Source organism: Scleropages formosus, chromosome 17 (assembly GCF_900964775.1).
Source record: "Scleropages formosus chromosome 17, fSclFor1.1, whole genome shotgun sequence".
Taxonomy (NCBI): Eukaryota; Metazoa; Chordata; class Actinopteri; order Osteoglossiformes; family Osteoglossidae; genus Scleropages; species Scleropages formosus.
In genome coordinates this window covers 22,672,926-22,689,553 of record NC_041822.1, presented here as the reverse complement: position 1 = coordinate 22,689,553, position 16,628 = coordinate 22,672,926, and the positions used below count along the sequence as shown (strand labels likewise).

General features: G+C 47.7%; 1 protein-coding gene across 1 annotated transcript in view; it reads left to right on the top strand.

The window, feature by feature from the left end:
* The window catches only part of nr6a1a (nuclear receptor subfamily 6, group A, member 1a), a 101,505-nt gene extending 85,928 nt beyond the window's left edge, over positions 1-15,577 (top strand). Inside the window, exons 4-11 of the mRNA XM_029259736.1 lie at positions 1,587-1,817; positions 3,350-3,405; positions 6,162-6,328; positions 8,654-8,887; positions 10,188-10,442; positions 12,926-13,047; positions 13,776-13,928; positions 14,277-15,577. Coding sequence (XP_029115569.1) covers positions 1,587-1,817; positions 3,350-3,405; positions 6,162-6,328; positions 8,654-8,887; positions 10,188-10,442; positions 12,926-13,047; positions 13,776-13,928; positions 14,277-14,380 — 1,322 coding nt within the window. The 3' untranslated portion in view covers positions 14,381-15,577. The remainder of the gene's footprint in view (positions 1-1,586; positions 1,818-3,349; positions 3,406-6,161; positions 6,329-8,653; positions 8,888-10,187; positions 10,443-12,925; positions 13,048-13,775; positions 13,929-14,276) is intronic.
* The last annotated feature ends 1,051 nt before the right edge of the window (positions 15,578-16,628 follow it).

Genomic DNA, 16,628 nt, shown 5'->3' with positions numbered 1-16,628 from the left:
CCCCCCGGATTAGCGTTGATATAAGACGTGGAGCACGGGCCCCGGAGTGGGGGGCGGGGGGTGTTTGGGTGGAGGACACCTGACTAACCCTCTGTGGAAAATTTTCTCATCCTCGTCTCACAATTCTTAGAGGACGTGAAACACCAGACGCCCCATTACAGACCGAAAGAGCAGGATGCTGAGGCAGTGGACCCCAGGACATGACCCTCCCACCGCCACCGCTATCTGTCATCTTTGTGACAGAGACCCTCTGTCGATGAGTGACTCTCGTCTTTGAGACAGTTACCATTGTGCTCGAGGCTGTGCGTCTGGGGGACAGGACAGGACAGGGCAGGGGTGTGTTTGAGGGCGGGGCTCTTGCAGAGAGGACTGTTTATGTCTAGCGGCCCCCCCAGCCGCAGTCAACGCTTGTGCGGTCGGCTCACGGCACCATATAATTACCGTTTCTATTCCTGTCCCCACCGAGTTCCATGTGTCTTGTCCTATGTTGCCGCTGCCCACCCCTAGGGTTAGGGTTGGTATTGGGGTTAGGATTGAGTTTGCAATTGTGGTTAGTGCTGCCCTGCTTCTTGACCATTGTACTAGATGAATATGCATTAATTATACATTTACATACATTTATTTAGCTGATGCTTTTTTAAAGTGACTAACAGGGTTCAGCTGCTTATTTTGATGTTTGCATTTGTACAGCTGGGTAATATGTACTGCAGCAATTCAGGGTACATACTTTGATCAAGGCCTCTACAGCAGGAGAGGGATTTGAGCCCAGGTCCTTCAAGTGCTTTAACCGCTAACAATAACTGTGCTGGGGGAGGTGGCGTGGCGGGGCGTGACGGGACGGGGCGGGTTCAGCCAGTGCCCACTGTGTGGTGGGTCTGGGGTTTGAGCCCTGCGCTTCCAGGCAAGGCTCCAGTCTGCCGCGACCCTGCTTGGGACAAGAAGTTGTTGACACCGAATGGTTGACTATCTGTGTCCCCTCCCACCCCCTTGAGCCCTTTCTGTTGGATCCTCTTTATTTCTCAAAGCTGGAGGTGACACCCCTTGTGCGGCGCCCCCTGTGGGCCAAATGGGATTGATTGGTCTAAGGGCCAGTCCTCATTCTGAGACATTACTGTCCATCGAATCGAACATCTGTTCTCCATTCCATGTGGAACACGGACTGCAAATCTTCTCCGTCTGGCATTTTCCACCACTCCTATAAATCATATTTTATAGAGGAAAATAAAAAATATTATCTATTCATTTATCTGACAGTTTTCTCTAAAGCATCTTATAATTATTTACCCGTTTATACAGCTGGGTAATTTTACTGGAGCAATTTAGGGTAAGTACCTTGCTCAAGGGTACTACAGCTGGATGTGGGATTTAAACCCGAAACCTTCGGGTCCAAGAGCAGCAGCTCCAGCCACCACACTAACAGCTGTCCCCACTAGAGGGTGTGGTTATTATTTTGATGGATGCTTCGCATGTCCAACAAATCCACAGACTTGAACTGAAAATTTGTGGTGGTGCGACTGGAAATTGTCACAGTCATCCGTGTGACCCGACCCTTAACCATCTCGCCCCCCCCCCCACCTTCTCCCCAGATGACCAAGCTGAGCAACGCACGTGCCTCATCTGTGGCGACCGCGCCACGGGCCTCCACTACGGCATCATCTCCTGCGAGGGCTGCAAGGGCTTCTTCAAGCGCAGCATCTGCAACAAGCGCGTCTACCGCTGCAACCGCGACCGCAACTGTGAGATGTCCCGCAAGCAGCGCAACCGCTGCCAGTACTGCCGCCTGCTCAAGTGCTTGCAGATGGGCATGAACCGCAAAGGTAAGGAGCGCCCCCTGCTGGCGTGGCCTAGGAGAACGAGAACGAGAACGAGAGCGAGAGCGAGGGTCACACGCTAGTGCGCCACCTGCTGTCCAGGACCGGGTAACACATCGCACAAGGGTCACCGGAGCTCCTCTTGGACGGGGGTCCCGGGTTGGAGTGGGGCACTGCGTTTAGCAACTGAGCCGAGGAGCCTCTGAGTGCACAAAATACCGTCATAAAATTACCAGTTTAATCAGGTTAAGCCATATTATATTATATTATATTATATTATACACAGTAGAAGGGTATTGCAGTCACAGCTGTTCCTATCCTGCCTCTGCCAGTATGAGTTTTTTTGGTTAGGATTCCACCACATGGAGGCGCTACAGGCAAATTCATTCTGCCCCATGCAGCCGTTAGATTACACAATGTAACAAAAATGTTGTGTTGATTTGTTTGCGTTTCCCATTCAGTTTAGTTAAATGAAACATTCTTTTGGCGTTAGTTTGTATTATGTGTCAGTTTTTTTTAATAATATTCCAAATTCTTGAAATTAGAAAGTTTTAACAAATTTTGGCACTAGGTTCCAAGCACGGAATATTCCAGTACGTTTTAGGATCTGATGATTTCTACAATGTTCTGGTGCCTTCTAGAATCTTCCAATGGCTGTAGAACTGACACTGTAGAAGAACAAGTGGTATTTTTGTAATGAGCAGAGTTTTTAATTGTAATCGACGCAAAAATCAACATAACAAAGAACTTCGAAAGATTTTGTTACATTGTGTCATCTATAAGATACATGCTTACATGGGTGAATGTGACCACAGGGCAACGAAACAATGTATGAATGTAAAATTTTTGTTTATGAAATTTCCAGAGTCCAGATCAGGGTACGCTGGAATATCAGACTCTTCTTCAAGAAGGAAAAGCCTCCTGCGAAGGAGCTGGGAATGCTCTCCCTACTCGGTTTTCCGGAACTTTCCATAAAGGTTCAACAATGTTTAGATGTGGAGGTTAGGATGGCCAAGGATGTGTTTGAATCCCTTTAGCGGGTGCAACCGGGATATGATGTTGCACCTGAAATGGTTTTGTAGTCTTGACCGTAACACGACCGTAAGGGACCATCGTGAGACGCGCTGACCCCATGAAGTGACCGTCCATCCCGTTACAGATCCACAACCGAGTTGAGCACATGGCGGCGTGTTGAAGATGTCAAGCAACGGTCTTGGTTTTGTGTTCCTGCTCTTGGTTCTTGAATCGGAACAGCCCCGATCGCTGAAAAAAGCTACCATATGCGGGTTTTTTTTGACACTTTGTCTGTCCTCCAAGTGTCCCTCTGTCCCTCCCTCTTCCACATGCGACCGCTATCCCCTTCTTAGTTTGTTTTTCATGTACTCTCAGTGCTCTTGGCTCTGCTCCTCTAAGCACCTTCATACACCTTGAAGCGTGACTGAGCGACCGAGGGACCGAGTGTCCCGAAGTGGTTTTTCAGTCCATCTACACTGACAGATGTGTATTTGTGTCCCTCTCCGTCTCGGTCTCCGTCTCAGCCATCAGGGAAGATGGGATGCCTGGAGGACGGAACAAAAGCATTGGACCTGTGCAGGTAACTACCGTCAGCCATTTTTGTGTGTGTGTGTGTGTGTGTCCTCGCCCCCTTTTTAATTCATGGATCAGGAACGGCCCTGACTCCCACCCATTTTCTCAGCCCTGTGGAACCCACAGAAGACCCTTGAATATGTTGCCTAAAAGGGCCAGCAGGTGGCGTAGCGGCTAAAGATGTCGTCTCATTCTCGGGACCTGGGTTTAAATCCAAACTCCTGCTGTGGTACCCTTGTTCTTTACCCTGAATCTATACAGTAAAAATTGGTAAATTGGTGTAAGTAGCTTATTATTATAATTTGCGTTGGAGAAAAGACTCACACAGACACATCATCTGAAACCGCTTGTCCCATACGGGGTCGCGGGTAGCCGGAGCCTAACCCGGCAACACAGGGTGAAAGGCTGGAGGGGGAGGGGACACACCCAGGACGGGACGCCAGTCCATCGCAAGGCACCCCAAGCAGGATTCAAACCCCAGACCCACTAGAGAGCAGGATCTGGTCCAACCCACTGCACCACTGTGCCCCCTGGAGAAAAGACTCATATGCATTGATAAAATAAATACTTAATATTAAGGGGTCACTAGACTGGAAGCAATTTCCCCCCTGTTTCATTCATTTGATTCTTTTCTCTGAAGCTACTTATAATTATTTATCCATTTATACAGCAGGGTAATTTTTTTACCAGCACAATTTAGGGTAAGTACCTTGCTTAAAGGTACTATAGTTGGGATTTGAACCAACAACCTTTGAGTTTAAAGGTAGTACTTTTAACCACTAGGCTATCAGCAACCTCTTTTGATGGGGTCCTTTGGGGAGCTCAGATCCCCGTTTCGTCCAGCACGTGGGTCGCGATCCGCCAATCGTTTAGTGAGGTCTGCGCTCCGGAGCTCTTTCGTCGCCGCTTCTCCTCGTCTTCCAAACCTGTATGAAACGGCTTTATTGACAAACAGGCCCTTTGTTTACTGCAGTACTGTAATGAAATTTTTTAAGGCTGATCACATGTTGCTTTGGGGGGGAGAGTGGCGGACCGGGCACGCCCCGATCCTTTGTGAAGGGGTACCAGGCGTTCAATGGACCAGGGCTCTGCCAGGTGGATGTGTGTGTGTGTTCGGTGTGCAGCGAGGAGTGTCGTTGCGCATCGGACCACTACTCCTTTTCTCCGGAATAACTCCTACCCCAAAGGTCCCATTCAGCCCCCCAACAAAGGTAACTGCCGCACTGAATAGTTCACCCCCCCCGCTTGTCATCCAGCCTCCTTCAGCCCCTGGTGTGCGGCTTCCAGCGGATATCTTGTTGGTGTTTGTGTGCTGTTTGTGTGCTGTGCTGTGTGTGTGGGGGGGTTGGGTTGGGTTGGGTTGGGTTGGGAAGGTTATTGTGGGTGACTGAAATTCATTTTCAGAAAAAATGGTTTTTTTTTGGGTCTCAAAGAGCTCGAGTGCGATCAGAACGGCTTCCCCCGGCCGTGTCGCCACTTGCCTCTGCGCGTGCGTCCTTGCCCCTCGCCGACCTCGGTGACCCCCAGGTGCCGCCTTGGCCGTACTTTTTTCCTGCTCTGGATAAACTCATTAGCTCTGATCGCCGTTGCGGGGAGCAAGAAGAGGAACCCCCCCCATTTTCACGAGCAGCAGGGGTGGGGGCCTTGAGTGTGGAGGGCACCGAACGCTCATCTCAGCATGCGAATCTCCCCATGTTTTTTTTCTTTTTTTTTTTTTTAATTAAAAAAACTGCTCTCTTGAAAAACATGTCACGGTGCAGCCTTTAGTCACCAGTGCAAAACACTTTCATACATGGTGGATGGTAGTGTTGTGGTTAGAGCTCCTGCCTTTTGCCCTGAAGGTTATAGGTTCAAATGCAATCTCTAGCTGTACTATTTCTGAACAAGGTATTTACCTCAATTTGCTCCAGTGAAATTATCCTGCTGTATAAATGGGTAAATAATTGTAAGATGTTTTGAAGGAGAGGGTCCGGTAAATGAATATAAAGATGACATTTTTCCACATTGCATTTTGAAATGTTGCAGTTTTGTAATTCACATTTCCTATGGAATGAGCTGTCGCTCTGTGCAGTAAATAGTGTAAATAGCGTATATTGATTTGTTCCCTTAACCAAGTTAGTGTTCTTTGCCAATATATAGTTCACATACAGTATGCGTTACAAAAATATGCACTAAAAATTATTTCATTTATAAATTAAGGATTTATTTTATCTTCATCACAATCTCTATGTGTACGGTATATGTAAAGAAAATACAATTATCAGACATTTTGCTCCAAAGCAACTCTCAATGGACTCTATGTAGTGTTATCAGCCCAAACACCTTATTCACCATGGTGACTTACACTGCTAGATACACTACTTACAATGGGTCACTCATCCATACATCAGTGGAACACACACTCTCTCTGTCACTCACACACTATGGGTGAACCTGAGCAGCATGTCTTTGGAGTGTGGGAGGAAACCAGAGCACCCAACGGAAACCCACACAGACAGAATATGCAAACTCCACACAGAGTGAGCAGGCGTTGAACCCAAGTCTTGTTACACCACCCAGGCACTGTGAGACAGCAGTGCCACTCACTGTGCCACCGTGCCACCCTGCCCTTAACAAGCCACATCTGAACCTGCGCCCAAACAGCCTGTGCCTGGGTTGCCATTGACAACGCAACACCTGGAGGAATGCCCTCAAGATGTTCAGGAGTGGTGTCAAAAACACGGTGAAAAGCAGTGGCTGCTGACCCGTCTGCTCCTTTCGCAGATCTCGGACGAGGAGATCGAGCGCATCATGTCCGGCCAGGAGTTCAAGGAGGAGGCGAGTCTCCCCGACCACAGCTGGAGCAACAACGGCGACAGCGACCACAGCTCCCCTGGCAACGGCGTCTCCGAGGGCAACCAGCCCTCCCCGGCCTCCACGCTCTCATCCACGTCAGTACGCCCCGAGGAGGGAGGGGAGGGGAGGGGAGGGGAGAGGGACCTGCGCGCCCGTAAATAAAGACATCCCCTCAACTTTAAATTCCCGCCACGAATTCGGCTTGTGCTGCGGCGGAACGGGGACATTTCCCACATTCTGGTTATAATTTCTGTTCAACGTTAGACCCTGTTGCCTGTTCTTGTCTGCACTGCACCTGAAATAAAACGGTTTATCTATAAATGGGATGACAATTTAATTTTTAAAAAAAAGTAAAAGATTTGAGCAATGTGAGGAATGAGTGTGTCGAGCTCGCCATCTGTTGCCGAGATACGGGCGCGCGCGGGTGTTTGTGTAAGTGTCTTCACGAGGTGACAGAAGGAGCGGGCTCGGTGGTTCCACGCTGTCCTCGCGCCGCCTCTTTCGGGGTTCGCTCGCGCCCTTGTTGTCGGCGTCAATAATGGTGAGATGCCGCGTGCCACGCTTCAGCGCCAGCCTTCCCTTTCCGCCGATCTGGCTGTCGTCGAGGCTTCTGGAGCATGTTGAACATGTGCCTTGCTATGGCTTCATCCCACAGCATGCTGGGAAATTAAAAAAATGAGTATGTGGCGTGAGCTTCAAGAGCCCTTTGTGTTGTTTGACCTTGTCAGTTTGTCCATCCATCCATCCATCAGTTTTCAATAGCTGCTTGTCCAGTGCAGGGTCATAGTGGTCCAGAGTCTATCCTGGAAGCCCAGGTTATGACATAGGGTACAACATCACAAAGCAATCGCTTGTTCACACTTATTCACACGCACGAACGGCATCCGTTCTGCCGAATCGCCACCATGCTGCCCCATATGCATCCAATTGAATTTTATTGCAATAATAATGGTAGTAATACTAATAACGATCACAACAATAGCTTTTTAAAGCATTTTTTAATTCAAAATGCTTTACGAAAAGAGAAAATCAATCAAAATAAAATAATAAATAAATGTAAGCAACCTAAAGGAAGACTGTTGAGATAGAAAAACCACGGTCATTTCGGTGCTTAGAAGCTGAAAGCTCCGACTCCCATCGCCTTATGTGCACTTTTCGGAATATGCAATCTTTGAGATGTGAGAGCGTGGCTCAGAATTTACTCGGAAAGGCTTCCTGTTACCTACTCTGGTGTTGGTCCGTTTGCAGCTTTGTAAACTAGCGTAAGAATCTTAAGAATAATTCAGTAGCTTTTAGGTAACCGGAGCAGCTTAGCAAGTGCACCTATGATATGAGCTCTTCCCCCCTCATTCTGCACCAATTGTAGTTTTTCCATTATCTTTTCCGGGAGACCCACACAAAGAGCATTACAGTAATGAAACTGCTAGTGACAAATGTATGGGTCACCTTCTCGGCATCACAGTGACACAAAGCAGTTTTTATGAAATTACAGACATACGTCGCTTAACAACGGAGATACGTTCTGAGAAATGCGTTGTTAGGCAATTTCGTCGTTGTGCAAACATCACAGAATCTACTTATACACACCTAGATGGTATAGCCTCGATCATAGAGCGTACTTATGTAAACCTAGATGGAATAGCCTGGATCATTGAGTGTACTTATAAACACCTAGATGGTATAACCTCGATCAGAGTGTACTTATACACACCTAGGTGTTATAGCCTCGATCATAGAGCGTACTTATGTAAACCTAGATGGTATAGCCTGAATCATTGAGTGTACTTATAAGCAAACACCTAGATGGTATAACCTTGATCACAGAATGTTCTTATACACACCTAGATGGTATAGCCTCGATCATAGAGCGTACTTATATAAACCTAGATGGTATAGCCTTGATACAGTCAAGAGACAAGGTAAACACGAGATTTATGATGCTGCTGCCGGTGTAACACAGCATGCTGTTTAACAGTAAACTTTTTTATAAGTAGAAAGAGTACACTAAAATAATGACAAAAAAGGACTGTACAGTAAATACATAAACCAGTAACAGGTGTTTATTATCATTATCAAGTATTATGTACTGTAAATAATGGTATGTGCTCTACTTTTTTATGACTGGCAGCACTGTAGGTTTGTTTACAGCAGCATCACCACGAACACGTGAGTAACGCGTTGCGACGTTACAACAGCTACGACGTCGCTAGTCATTCAGAGTTTTTCAGCTCCATTATAATCTTATGGGACCACAGTCGTATATGCGGTCAGTAGTTAAGCGAAACGTCGTTAAGCGGTGCATGACTGTATTATAGTCTGTTGTCCAACACTGTGCTAATGTACCTGTTCACCTCCAGCTGTGCTGATGCGCAGTTGATCCCTAGTATCCACCCCCGCCCCGCCACTCTATGTCTGCACAGCCGCTCCATGGAGATGAACGGCTACGTGGCGGCGCTCAGGGACCAGTACATGGGCACGCCGGTGGCGCAGCACTACCAGTTCCTGCCGCAGCTCTTCAGCTACGCCGCGGCGCAGTCGGCCCTTCTGCCAGCCCAGGCCCGCGGTCTGTACCCCCAGTCGCAGACGCTCATCGCCCAGCTGGTGGCCGCCGAGGACCTGGCCCCCCTGAGCACCCCCATGCTGATCGAGGACGGGTGAGGTCCCCACCCCTGTGGTCTCGCTGGCTCTTTGGGCCTGAAGTGTCCAGGGCTCAACGTTCATTTTTTCTGTTTGGTTTTGTTTAAGGGGGGCGCGGGGGCGCGGTGGCACAGTGGGTTGGACCGGGTCCTGCCCTCTGGTGGGTCTGGGGTTCGAGTCCCGCTTGGGGTGCCTTGCGATGGACTGGTGTCCCATCCTGGGTGTGTCCCCTCCCCCTCCGGCCCTATGTCCTGTGTTGCCGCGTTAGGCTCTGGTTCCTCGGGACAAGCGGTTCAGAAAATATGTGTGTGGTTCTGTTTACGTTCATCTTACATGCTTCTTTTCCCACCACGTTTTCGTCCATCAACTTTTGGAACATATAGGAAAGATGACAATGAGTCAATGTCTAGGTTTTATAAATAACAATAATCAAAATGATGATGTGAGGATGTCGTGTGAAAAGTGGTAAGATGCCTCAGCTACGGCGCTTTTTTTGTACAAATTTGCGTGCTTTATAGCTAGAAAAACATTTTGAAATGAAAATTTCGGCAGAATCAGTGGTCATGGGGTTTTTTTTTCCTTCTATTTTCACACCTGTCGTCATTTTGCAGCAACTGTCCGTTGTCCGTTTGTCCGTTTGTCTTAATTTGCCGTGCACCTGTCTGTTGGACAGGTATCAGAATGATTATTCTTGTCCAATTATGAACATTCAAGCAAATTACCCTCCCGGGCTGTCGAACAAACGTAAATCTCAAGCCTTGACCTGCTGCTGTTCTGTGCTGTAAATAAAAAAGATTCATAGACTGTGAAAATACAGTGAAACCGCACAGTAACACAGTGAGTAGAGTCCAGAAAATTGAAACACACCAAATGTTGCGTCACATCTTTGTGGGGTTATAGAAAAACAATGTTTTTTTTTACTCAGCCTTCCAGATATTGTGCAAAAAATTAAATGTTTTAATTTATTAGACGTCTAGGAATTGGACCGATTATTACGAACAAAACGTGCGTGTGACAAATATATTATTAATAACGCTAATAGAATTTTGCAGGTGGAGGATGAGAGCCAGTACGAAATATTACAGCAGAATTTGTGTGATTGTGGGGCTTCGCTGGAATATTACATTTAATTTTTAGGTGTCTTAATCTGGAAGGTGTTCTTTCTGAGAGTAAGTTGCGCTGTAGGATTTGCAGGTGTGACCTCCAGCCACGTACGTCACGTCGGTGGTCTTTGCTATCTGCTGCTTAGTCTCCTCCCCGGGGACGGGGTGTCGCGGACCTGCGTTTACCGCCGTGTTTTCGCCACCCCTGTTCCAGGTACAGGGTCACGCAGGTGGAGCTGTTTGCGCTGCTGTGCCGGCTGGCGGACGAGCTGCTCTTCCGGCAGATCTCCTGGGTGAAGAAGCTGCCCTTCTTCGGCGAGCTGTCCATCGAGGACTACACCTGCCTGCTGAGCGCAACCTGGCAGGAGCTGCTGCTGCTCGCTTGCCTCACCATCTACAGCGCGCAGGTGTTCGGCGAACTGGCCGACGTCACGGCCAAGTACAAGCCCTCGGACGACGAGCTCCAGGGGTGAGTGGAAGCCCGTTCGAAGGGCTCGAAGCTGTTCAAAGCCTTTTGTGCCGGCCCTCTTCTCCGGGTCATCTCATCATCCAGCCCCTAGACCTGGAGAGCAGTAGTTGGACGCGGGGTGGACTCGGAGGTGGTGGTGGGATGTGGTTGTGACTCACGGCGGGATGTATGGGGGCAGAAAGGTCAGAGCAAGGCCCCTCTCCCTGTGGGGTAGGAGTGTGAAGAAGATAGGGTGCACTCTCGTGCAGACAGACTCCCAGACGTCTTCTTTTCACTCCACACTGACATTTATTGATTTTGGGTGGATGCCAGGCTCCATTAAAGGAAAAAAGTAGTTTTGCAATGGGAAGGAGTACAACAAAAACTGTCTGAGAAATATCACAAGCAAGTCTATATCGCATATTAAAAGAAGCGGTGGGGGGGGTCGTGTTTGGCGGTGTGTAAATTGGGTCTGAATTATCGGACTTCTCCTGCTTCCCCTCCTGATTTTTGGCGGGATTTATGGCCCTGCATGACTCCTGGCCGCTGAGCTGCCAGCCGGTTCCCGTGTGAGGAGAGCCGGAGCCCTGATTTACCGCCGTGCCGCTTCACGGAGCAGGCGGAGGCCCAAACACCGTCACAGCCTCTGAGGCATATTGTGGTATTCAAAGGCTGATGAAACAGAGGGCCATGGACTTCTGGACTACTCATTGGAGTTGATAGGGGGGTACATCCTGTTACCTTCGACCTTGCTGAGGTACCTGCTCTGCTTGAGACTTTTTAGCCTCTTCGCCATAGGTTAAATCCTGTCTCTCTTATACTTCATAATGTATAGGTGGTCACCAGTGACCACTTCCTCATCTTGCCCTTTACATTACAGTTGAGCGTTTTAGGGTAAGTACCTTGCCTAATCCTTGCATTTTGGAGTCACCATCTCAGAGCATTATCTTGAGTGCTCTCCTGTCCAGGTGTCTGTAGATTCAAGCTTTTTCATCCTTTTTTTAAATTTATTTTCAGTTCAGTCTCAGGGCCAGAAGGAAATGGAATGGGACCGGATATAGTGCCGAGGGGAACGTCGTAATCGGAAAAACTGTGTTTTCCCTTTCTGGGTTACCTGTACCATTATAGAAGCTGGGTCAATATTTAATTGGATCCCAGGCCTCAGTCAAAAAGGTTGGGGAGGTTTCTGGGAATGGGGGTGTATCTGCTTGAGAGGCAGTTTGTCGCCACAGATGTCCCACAGACTAATAACACCTGGTCCTTCAGGAGAGGATTCTCTAAGCCCCCACATCGCACTCTCTGAGGGGCCTTTGTTTTGGGAGGCGAGGGCCGGCAGGAGGGAGTACGTCGTGGAACCTCGCACCTGCGTCGGGCCCACTGCTGGCCTTGGCCTTTCCAGAGCACTGGGGAGGACATGGAGTTCTACTTGGCAAAAGCTGGAAACAGAATAACACCAGCAGCACCATGAGGAAAGGCTGCAAGGGCAAGCTGTGCTTCAAGAGTGGTGCTCCGAGCCGGAACTGTAACAGTTTGTGTCCGAAGGGACCCTGCTCTTGGGCCTGGAATAATTCAGAAAGCACAGAGAAACACATACAAAATTAGCATAGGTGATAACAATGATACACAGTTAAATAAGGGTCTGGGTTTGGGTGGGGGGGTTCAGACAGCAACAGAGGAAAGGAAACAAAAATGCAAAATCACGTAGGATAGAAGAGACCTGGTTGTTCAAGGTTTGCTGGCAGCTCGCCCTTCCTGGCATGCTATGCGTACGCAAAAGGAAAATGTTAGTACAGTGGGTCCCTTGCTTACAAGTAACAAACTTCACAGGTACAAACTGTTTGAGAACTATTTCACTTATTTTTCCCTAGAAAGTTGTAACATGCGGTTTAAATCGCCCGGCGACGCATCACATTCGACTAACAGACTTTTTGAGTAACGAACCAACTTTTGATCTCAGTTAAGTTTGCAAGTGGATGATCCGTTGCATTTGTACATCTACACTCAATGAAACTTTTCGGTGCTCCTGACGGTAATGGAAGGAGCTAAGTTCAAACCCCACTCCTGTTGTAGTAAGTTTGACCGTGGTACTTACCCTGAATTTATAAAGTAAAATTACCCAGCTTTGTCTACAAATTTGATGTTGTTATCCGCATTGGACAGTGATGTAGGCAAAAAGTACAAATGTAAATCTGTTAAATAAATGTCAGATTTATCAGATAAATGTCAGAAATGAATATCTTTGGTTGTAAGGCTATTACTTTGCATGGTATTTTGTTAGAAAAGACAGGTTTGAAACAGGTTTATAATTAAGTACATTGCAGTCTAAGACTAAGCTACTCACATCACTTTGTTTTCGAAACGCCTCTTAATATTAATTAATAGTATTAATGAATGTCTTCTGTCTAGCGATTGTCTAAGTTCTTGCTCTATGGTAATGGTGTGGCGTCTGCGTACGTGTGTGTGTGTGTGTGTGTGTGTGTGTGTTTGTGCTTGCTTGTCCACAGCTTCAGCGAGGATGGCATGGAGGTGATGGAGAGGCTGATATACCTGTTCCGCAAGATCCACCAGCTGAAGATCAGCAACGAAGAGTACGCCTGCATGAAAGCCATCAACTTCCTCAATCAGGGTAAGCGCATCAAAGCCCCTTCGCCCTACTCCTACCTTTAAAGCGTCCCGATGCTTGTTTACAGTATCGGTCATAGTCCACGTTGGGATTTACATTCTTGCACTTCCCACCAGACTACACTGTGCCGCCTTTGACGTCTTTATGAATCTGTCGTTGATTAAATAAATCTGGGCTCCCGCTCAAGTCCTCTGCAGGTGACCACATCTCACCTGTTTTAGAGTCTCTGGACTCTTGTAAGGTTTCAGACTTTCTTCAGTATCCTCATACTTCCCCGTGAAGCTGTAGTTCCCTCCGCACTTGCATATCTCCTTTTATTAGTCTGTTCCCATCTCATAATCTTTTGTCATCAGGTCTTGCACACGCCTAAGCTCACCTGCACTCTATGGGAGATCTGGTTTTCTCCCACTTCACCCCAAACAGTGCAACTGCCTCCCCGAGAGTACCAGCGATTGTCCCACTGTGGACACCGTTAAATCCAGGCTTAAGACCCACATGTTCAGAATTTCTTTCGTATAAGATGTTTGTGTTCTTTATTTCCCCCCTTCCCCTTTTCCATTGTGTGTATGTGTCCCTGTGATGGACCAGTCTTGGGTGTATCCTCTGCTATCCTAACTGACACACTTGTTGGGTTTTTTAAGAGGAATAAGGTTAATGGACCTGGCTTGAAAATAAAATCCATCAGTTACACTGGGAAGAACCTGCTGACTGTCAGCCTCCCCCCCATACAGACATCAGAGGCCTGTCCAATGTCTCCCACCTGGAGCAGCTCAACAAGCGCTATTGGTACGTGTGTCAGGACTACACGGAGTATAAGTACCCCCACCAGCCCAAACGCTTCCCCGAGGTCATGATGTGCTTGCCGGAGATCCGCTGTATTGCAGGTGAGGCTGGGGGGTCAGGGGTCTTGAGGGGTCCTTGGGGGTGTGGGGAAACGATGGTGATGAAGACACTCAGCGCAGTGCAGAATGCCAAGCTGTTGCTATCGCTGCCTCTCGATGGACAAGAACGGCTGTTTGTCAGAAAGGAATTACGAACCGATACAGTAAAATTTACCCAGCTGCATAAGTGGATAAATCACTGTAAGAATCTGAATGAAACAACAAATACACCTTCAATATCTCAGTGTACATGTGGATTAAACGTCTGGGGTATGTTTTAGGGGTCACCCCGAGCGGGGGCCGTTCTGATGGTTCCACAAAGCGAGTGCTGTCCCTCCGTCGGTGTTTCAGGGAAACTGGTGAACGTGCCCCTGGAGCAGCTCCCCCTTCTGTTCAAGGCGGTACTGCACTCCTGCAAGTCCAGCGTGTCCGCCGGCGCCGACCCCGACAACTGAGCGACGCTCCCCGCTCCCTCGAACCCGCCCACCTGCACATCGAGGGATCCGCACCCCCACCCCCCTTTTTTTTTTGTGAATGTGACAAGCAGCTATTTTTTACTATTGTCTCTATATATTTATTACACGACAGAGCTGAATGTATGACGACCTACGCGGTGCACATGTTTCTGTACAAAGCGAATGCACAAAAAAGTTTTGCATTGCTCTTTGCAGTTTACGTTGTGTGTATCTGATTGTTTAATGTTGCGCTGTTGCCATTTTTAGGAGTATTTTTTTAATAGATATATTTTATTTCTTTGGGGATACGGGCAATTGTATAACAAAATTGTTTTATTGAAAGACTACCTCAGGAACATGTTATTGCTATTTCAGGTACCTTGTTTCCCCTTTGGAAAAAAAAGCCCCAGACTATAAATTATACGATCAGTATTGTTCCCCCTCAAATAGAAACCCTTTCAAATGATTAGATGTGAGCCACTTTAATTTCTAAGCAAGTCTTGTTTACTCCTTGTTACCAAAGATCTTTGACATGCCTTGTTGGGCCAACAAGGAAGCTGAAGTTTGCAGGAATAGTCCAGTGTTAGATATGCATTGCACCCCCCCACCCTCCCACCCCCACGTTTTTATGAGAATGTGTGACTTTTTGCAGAACATCTCACTTGGCGGTTTGGCCTCGACTGGACGGTTCTGCGGTATTTCAGCTGTAGTGTGACCGTTTAGGGACCTTCAGCGTTACCTGTTCTGCTGGAATCCCCGGAAGTTTTATGGAAGCGAAAAGGGGAGCTAAAACCAGTAATTTATTTGGTGTTTATAAGTTACAATAGGACAATAATGAAAATATACTTAGATAGATTGGACGGATGCGCCGAGAGCTTCGAGCTGCACGGCGATACTCAGAGGTCTCGGTTCTGCTGAAGGCTCTCCTCCGTGGTCGCCCGGGTTCAGCTCTCCTCTTTTATTCGATGGGAGACGAACGGTGTCCCCGGGCGCACCGAGTTATACTTCTTGTTGTGGAAAAATCTAGAATAAATGAATACGGGTATTTTCTGCTATCCTGGACTCGGAATGAGGGAAGGATATAATGAGGAAGATTTTTTTTTTTTTTTTAGTTCTTAGACCAAAGTTTATAAATGTTATGCAAAGTGTTTTGAGTGGCCTTCAAATGTGCGGCCGCTGCGAGATCCAGCTCAGAACCACACGCGTCCGGCGCCCTCCGTCGGTTTCAGACTGTGCCTTTTCGCGTGCCGCCGGGGGCCGCCCTCCGCCCGTTTACAAGGAACGTGCGTTTCTGCCTGTAGGACCGCAGCGACGGATGCTGCGCCTAGTACTGCGATGGAGGAAAACCCTTCAACGTGCGATGGGGGGAAAAAAATAATAGCTCTGACGATAGATGCTACAGTCATGTTTATGGCACGTTTAGTGGACAGGTGTGTCCCTGCTTGAATAATGTGACAGGTAATTAACTACTAATTAATGTGATGCTTAATCTGTGTTGCAGGAAAGTGTCCTTGGGGGCTCTGCTGTATGCACCTGTAGGAAAGCTGCCACATGCACCATGCTGAATAACTTGTTAAAAAATTAGCTTGTAGTTTTTCTTGTTATTGCAACTATTCCACGATATTAATGGTATTAATATTACTCTTTAAGCCTTGTTGATAGCTGTGCGCCAGGTGTGTCTGGCTAGGCATGGGCCAGGTGGACAGTCTGGGAACAAGTCGATTCCCCAGCTGTGTGCACATGGCTTTGGCCACGCCCACCTCCACAGCTGCTCCCATTGGCTGCCCGTTGTCTCGTCGGAGCTCTCATTGGTTGCTTCTTTCTCAGGTCCTCTAGGACTTGTGTTAAAACAGGGTAAAGTGAATGTTTTCGTATTACGTTTGGAAGTTACTCGGATGTCGCCATGCCGATTTAATCTTAGTGTTTGTAGTCGTAGGTTTTAGAGTGTAGCAGGTTATAGGGTTAGTAGGTTTTTTTAGTTTGTTTTTGATAGGTAGAGAGTTTTTTGTTTGAAGGATATATTTTATAATCTGTAATATCGAAACACAAAGGATCAGACTCGGAAAACCAATTAGCTTTGGCCTGCGCTTGAGGGGGCGGGGCTTAGAATGCAGGTGTCAGGGTGGTGCCTTGGTTTGGTCTGTTAACCAGCAGAAGAGACGCAGAAGCACGTCAGGGTGTTCTTATAGACATAAAGACACTTGTCAAGGTATTACAGAAAGGACACCAGGTTGATTCCGTGACTCTT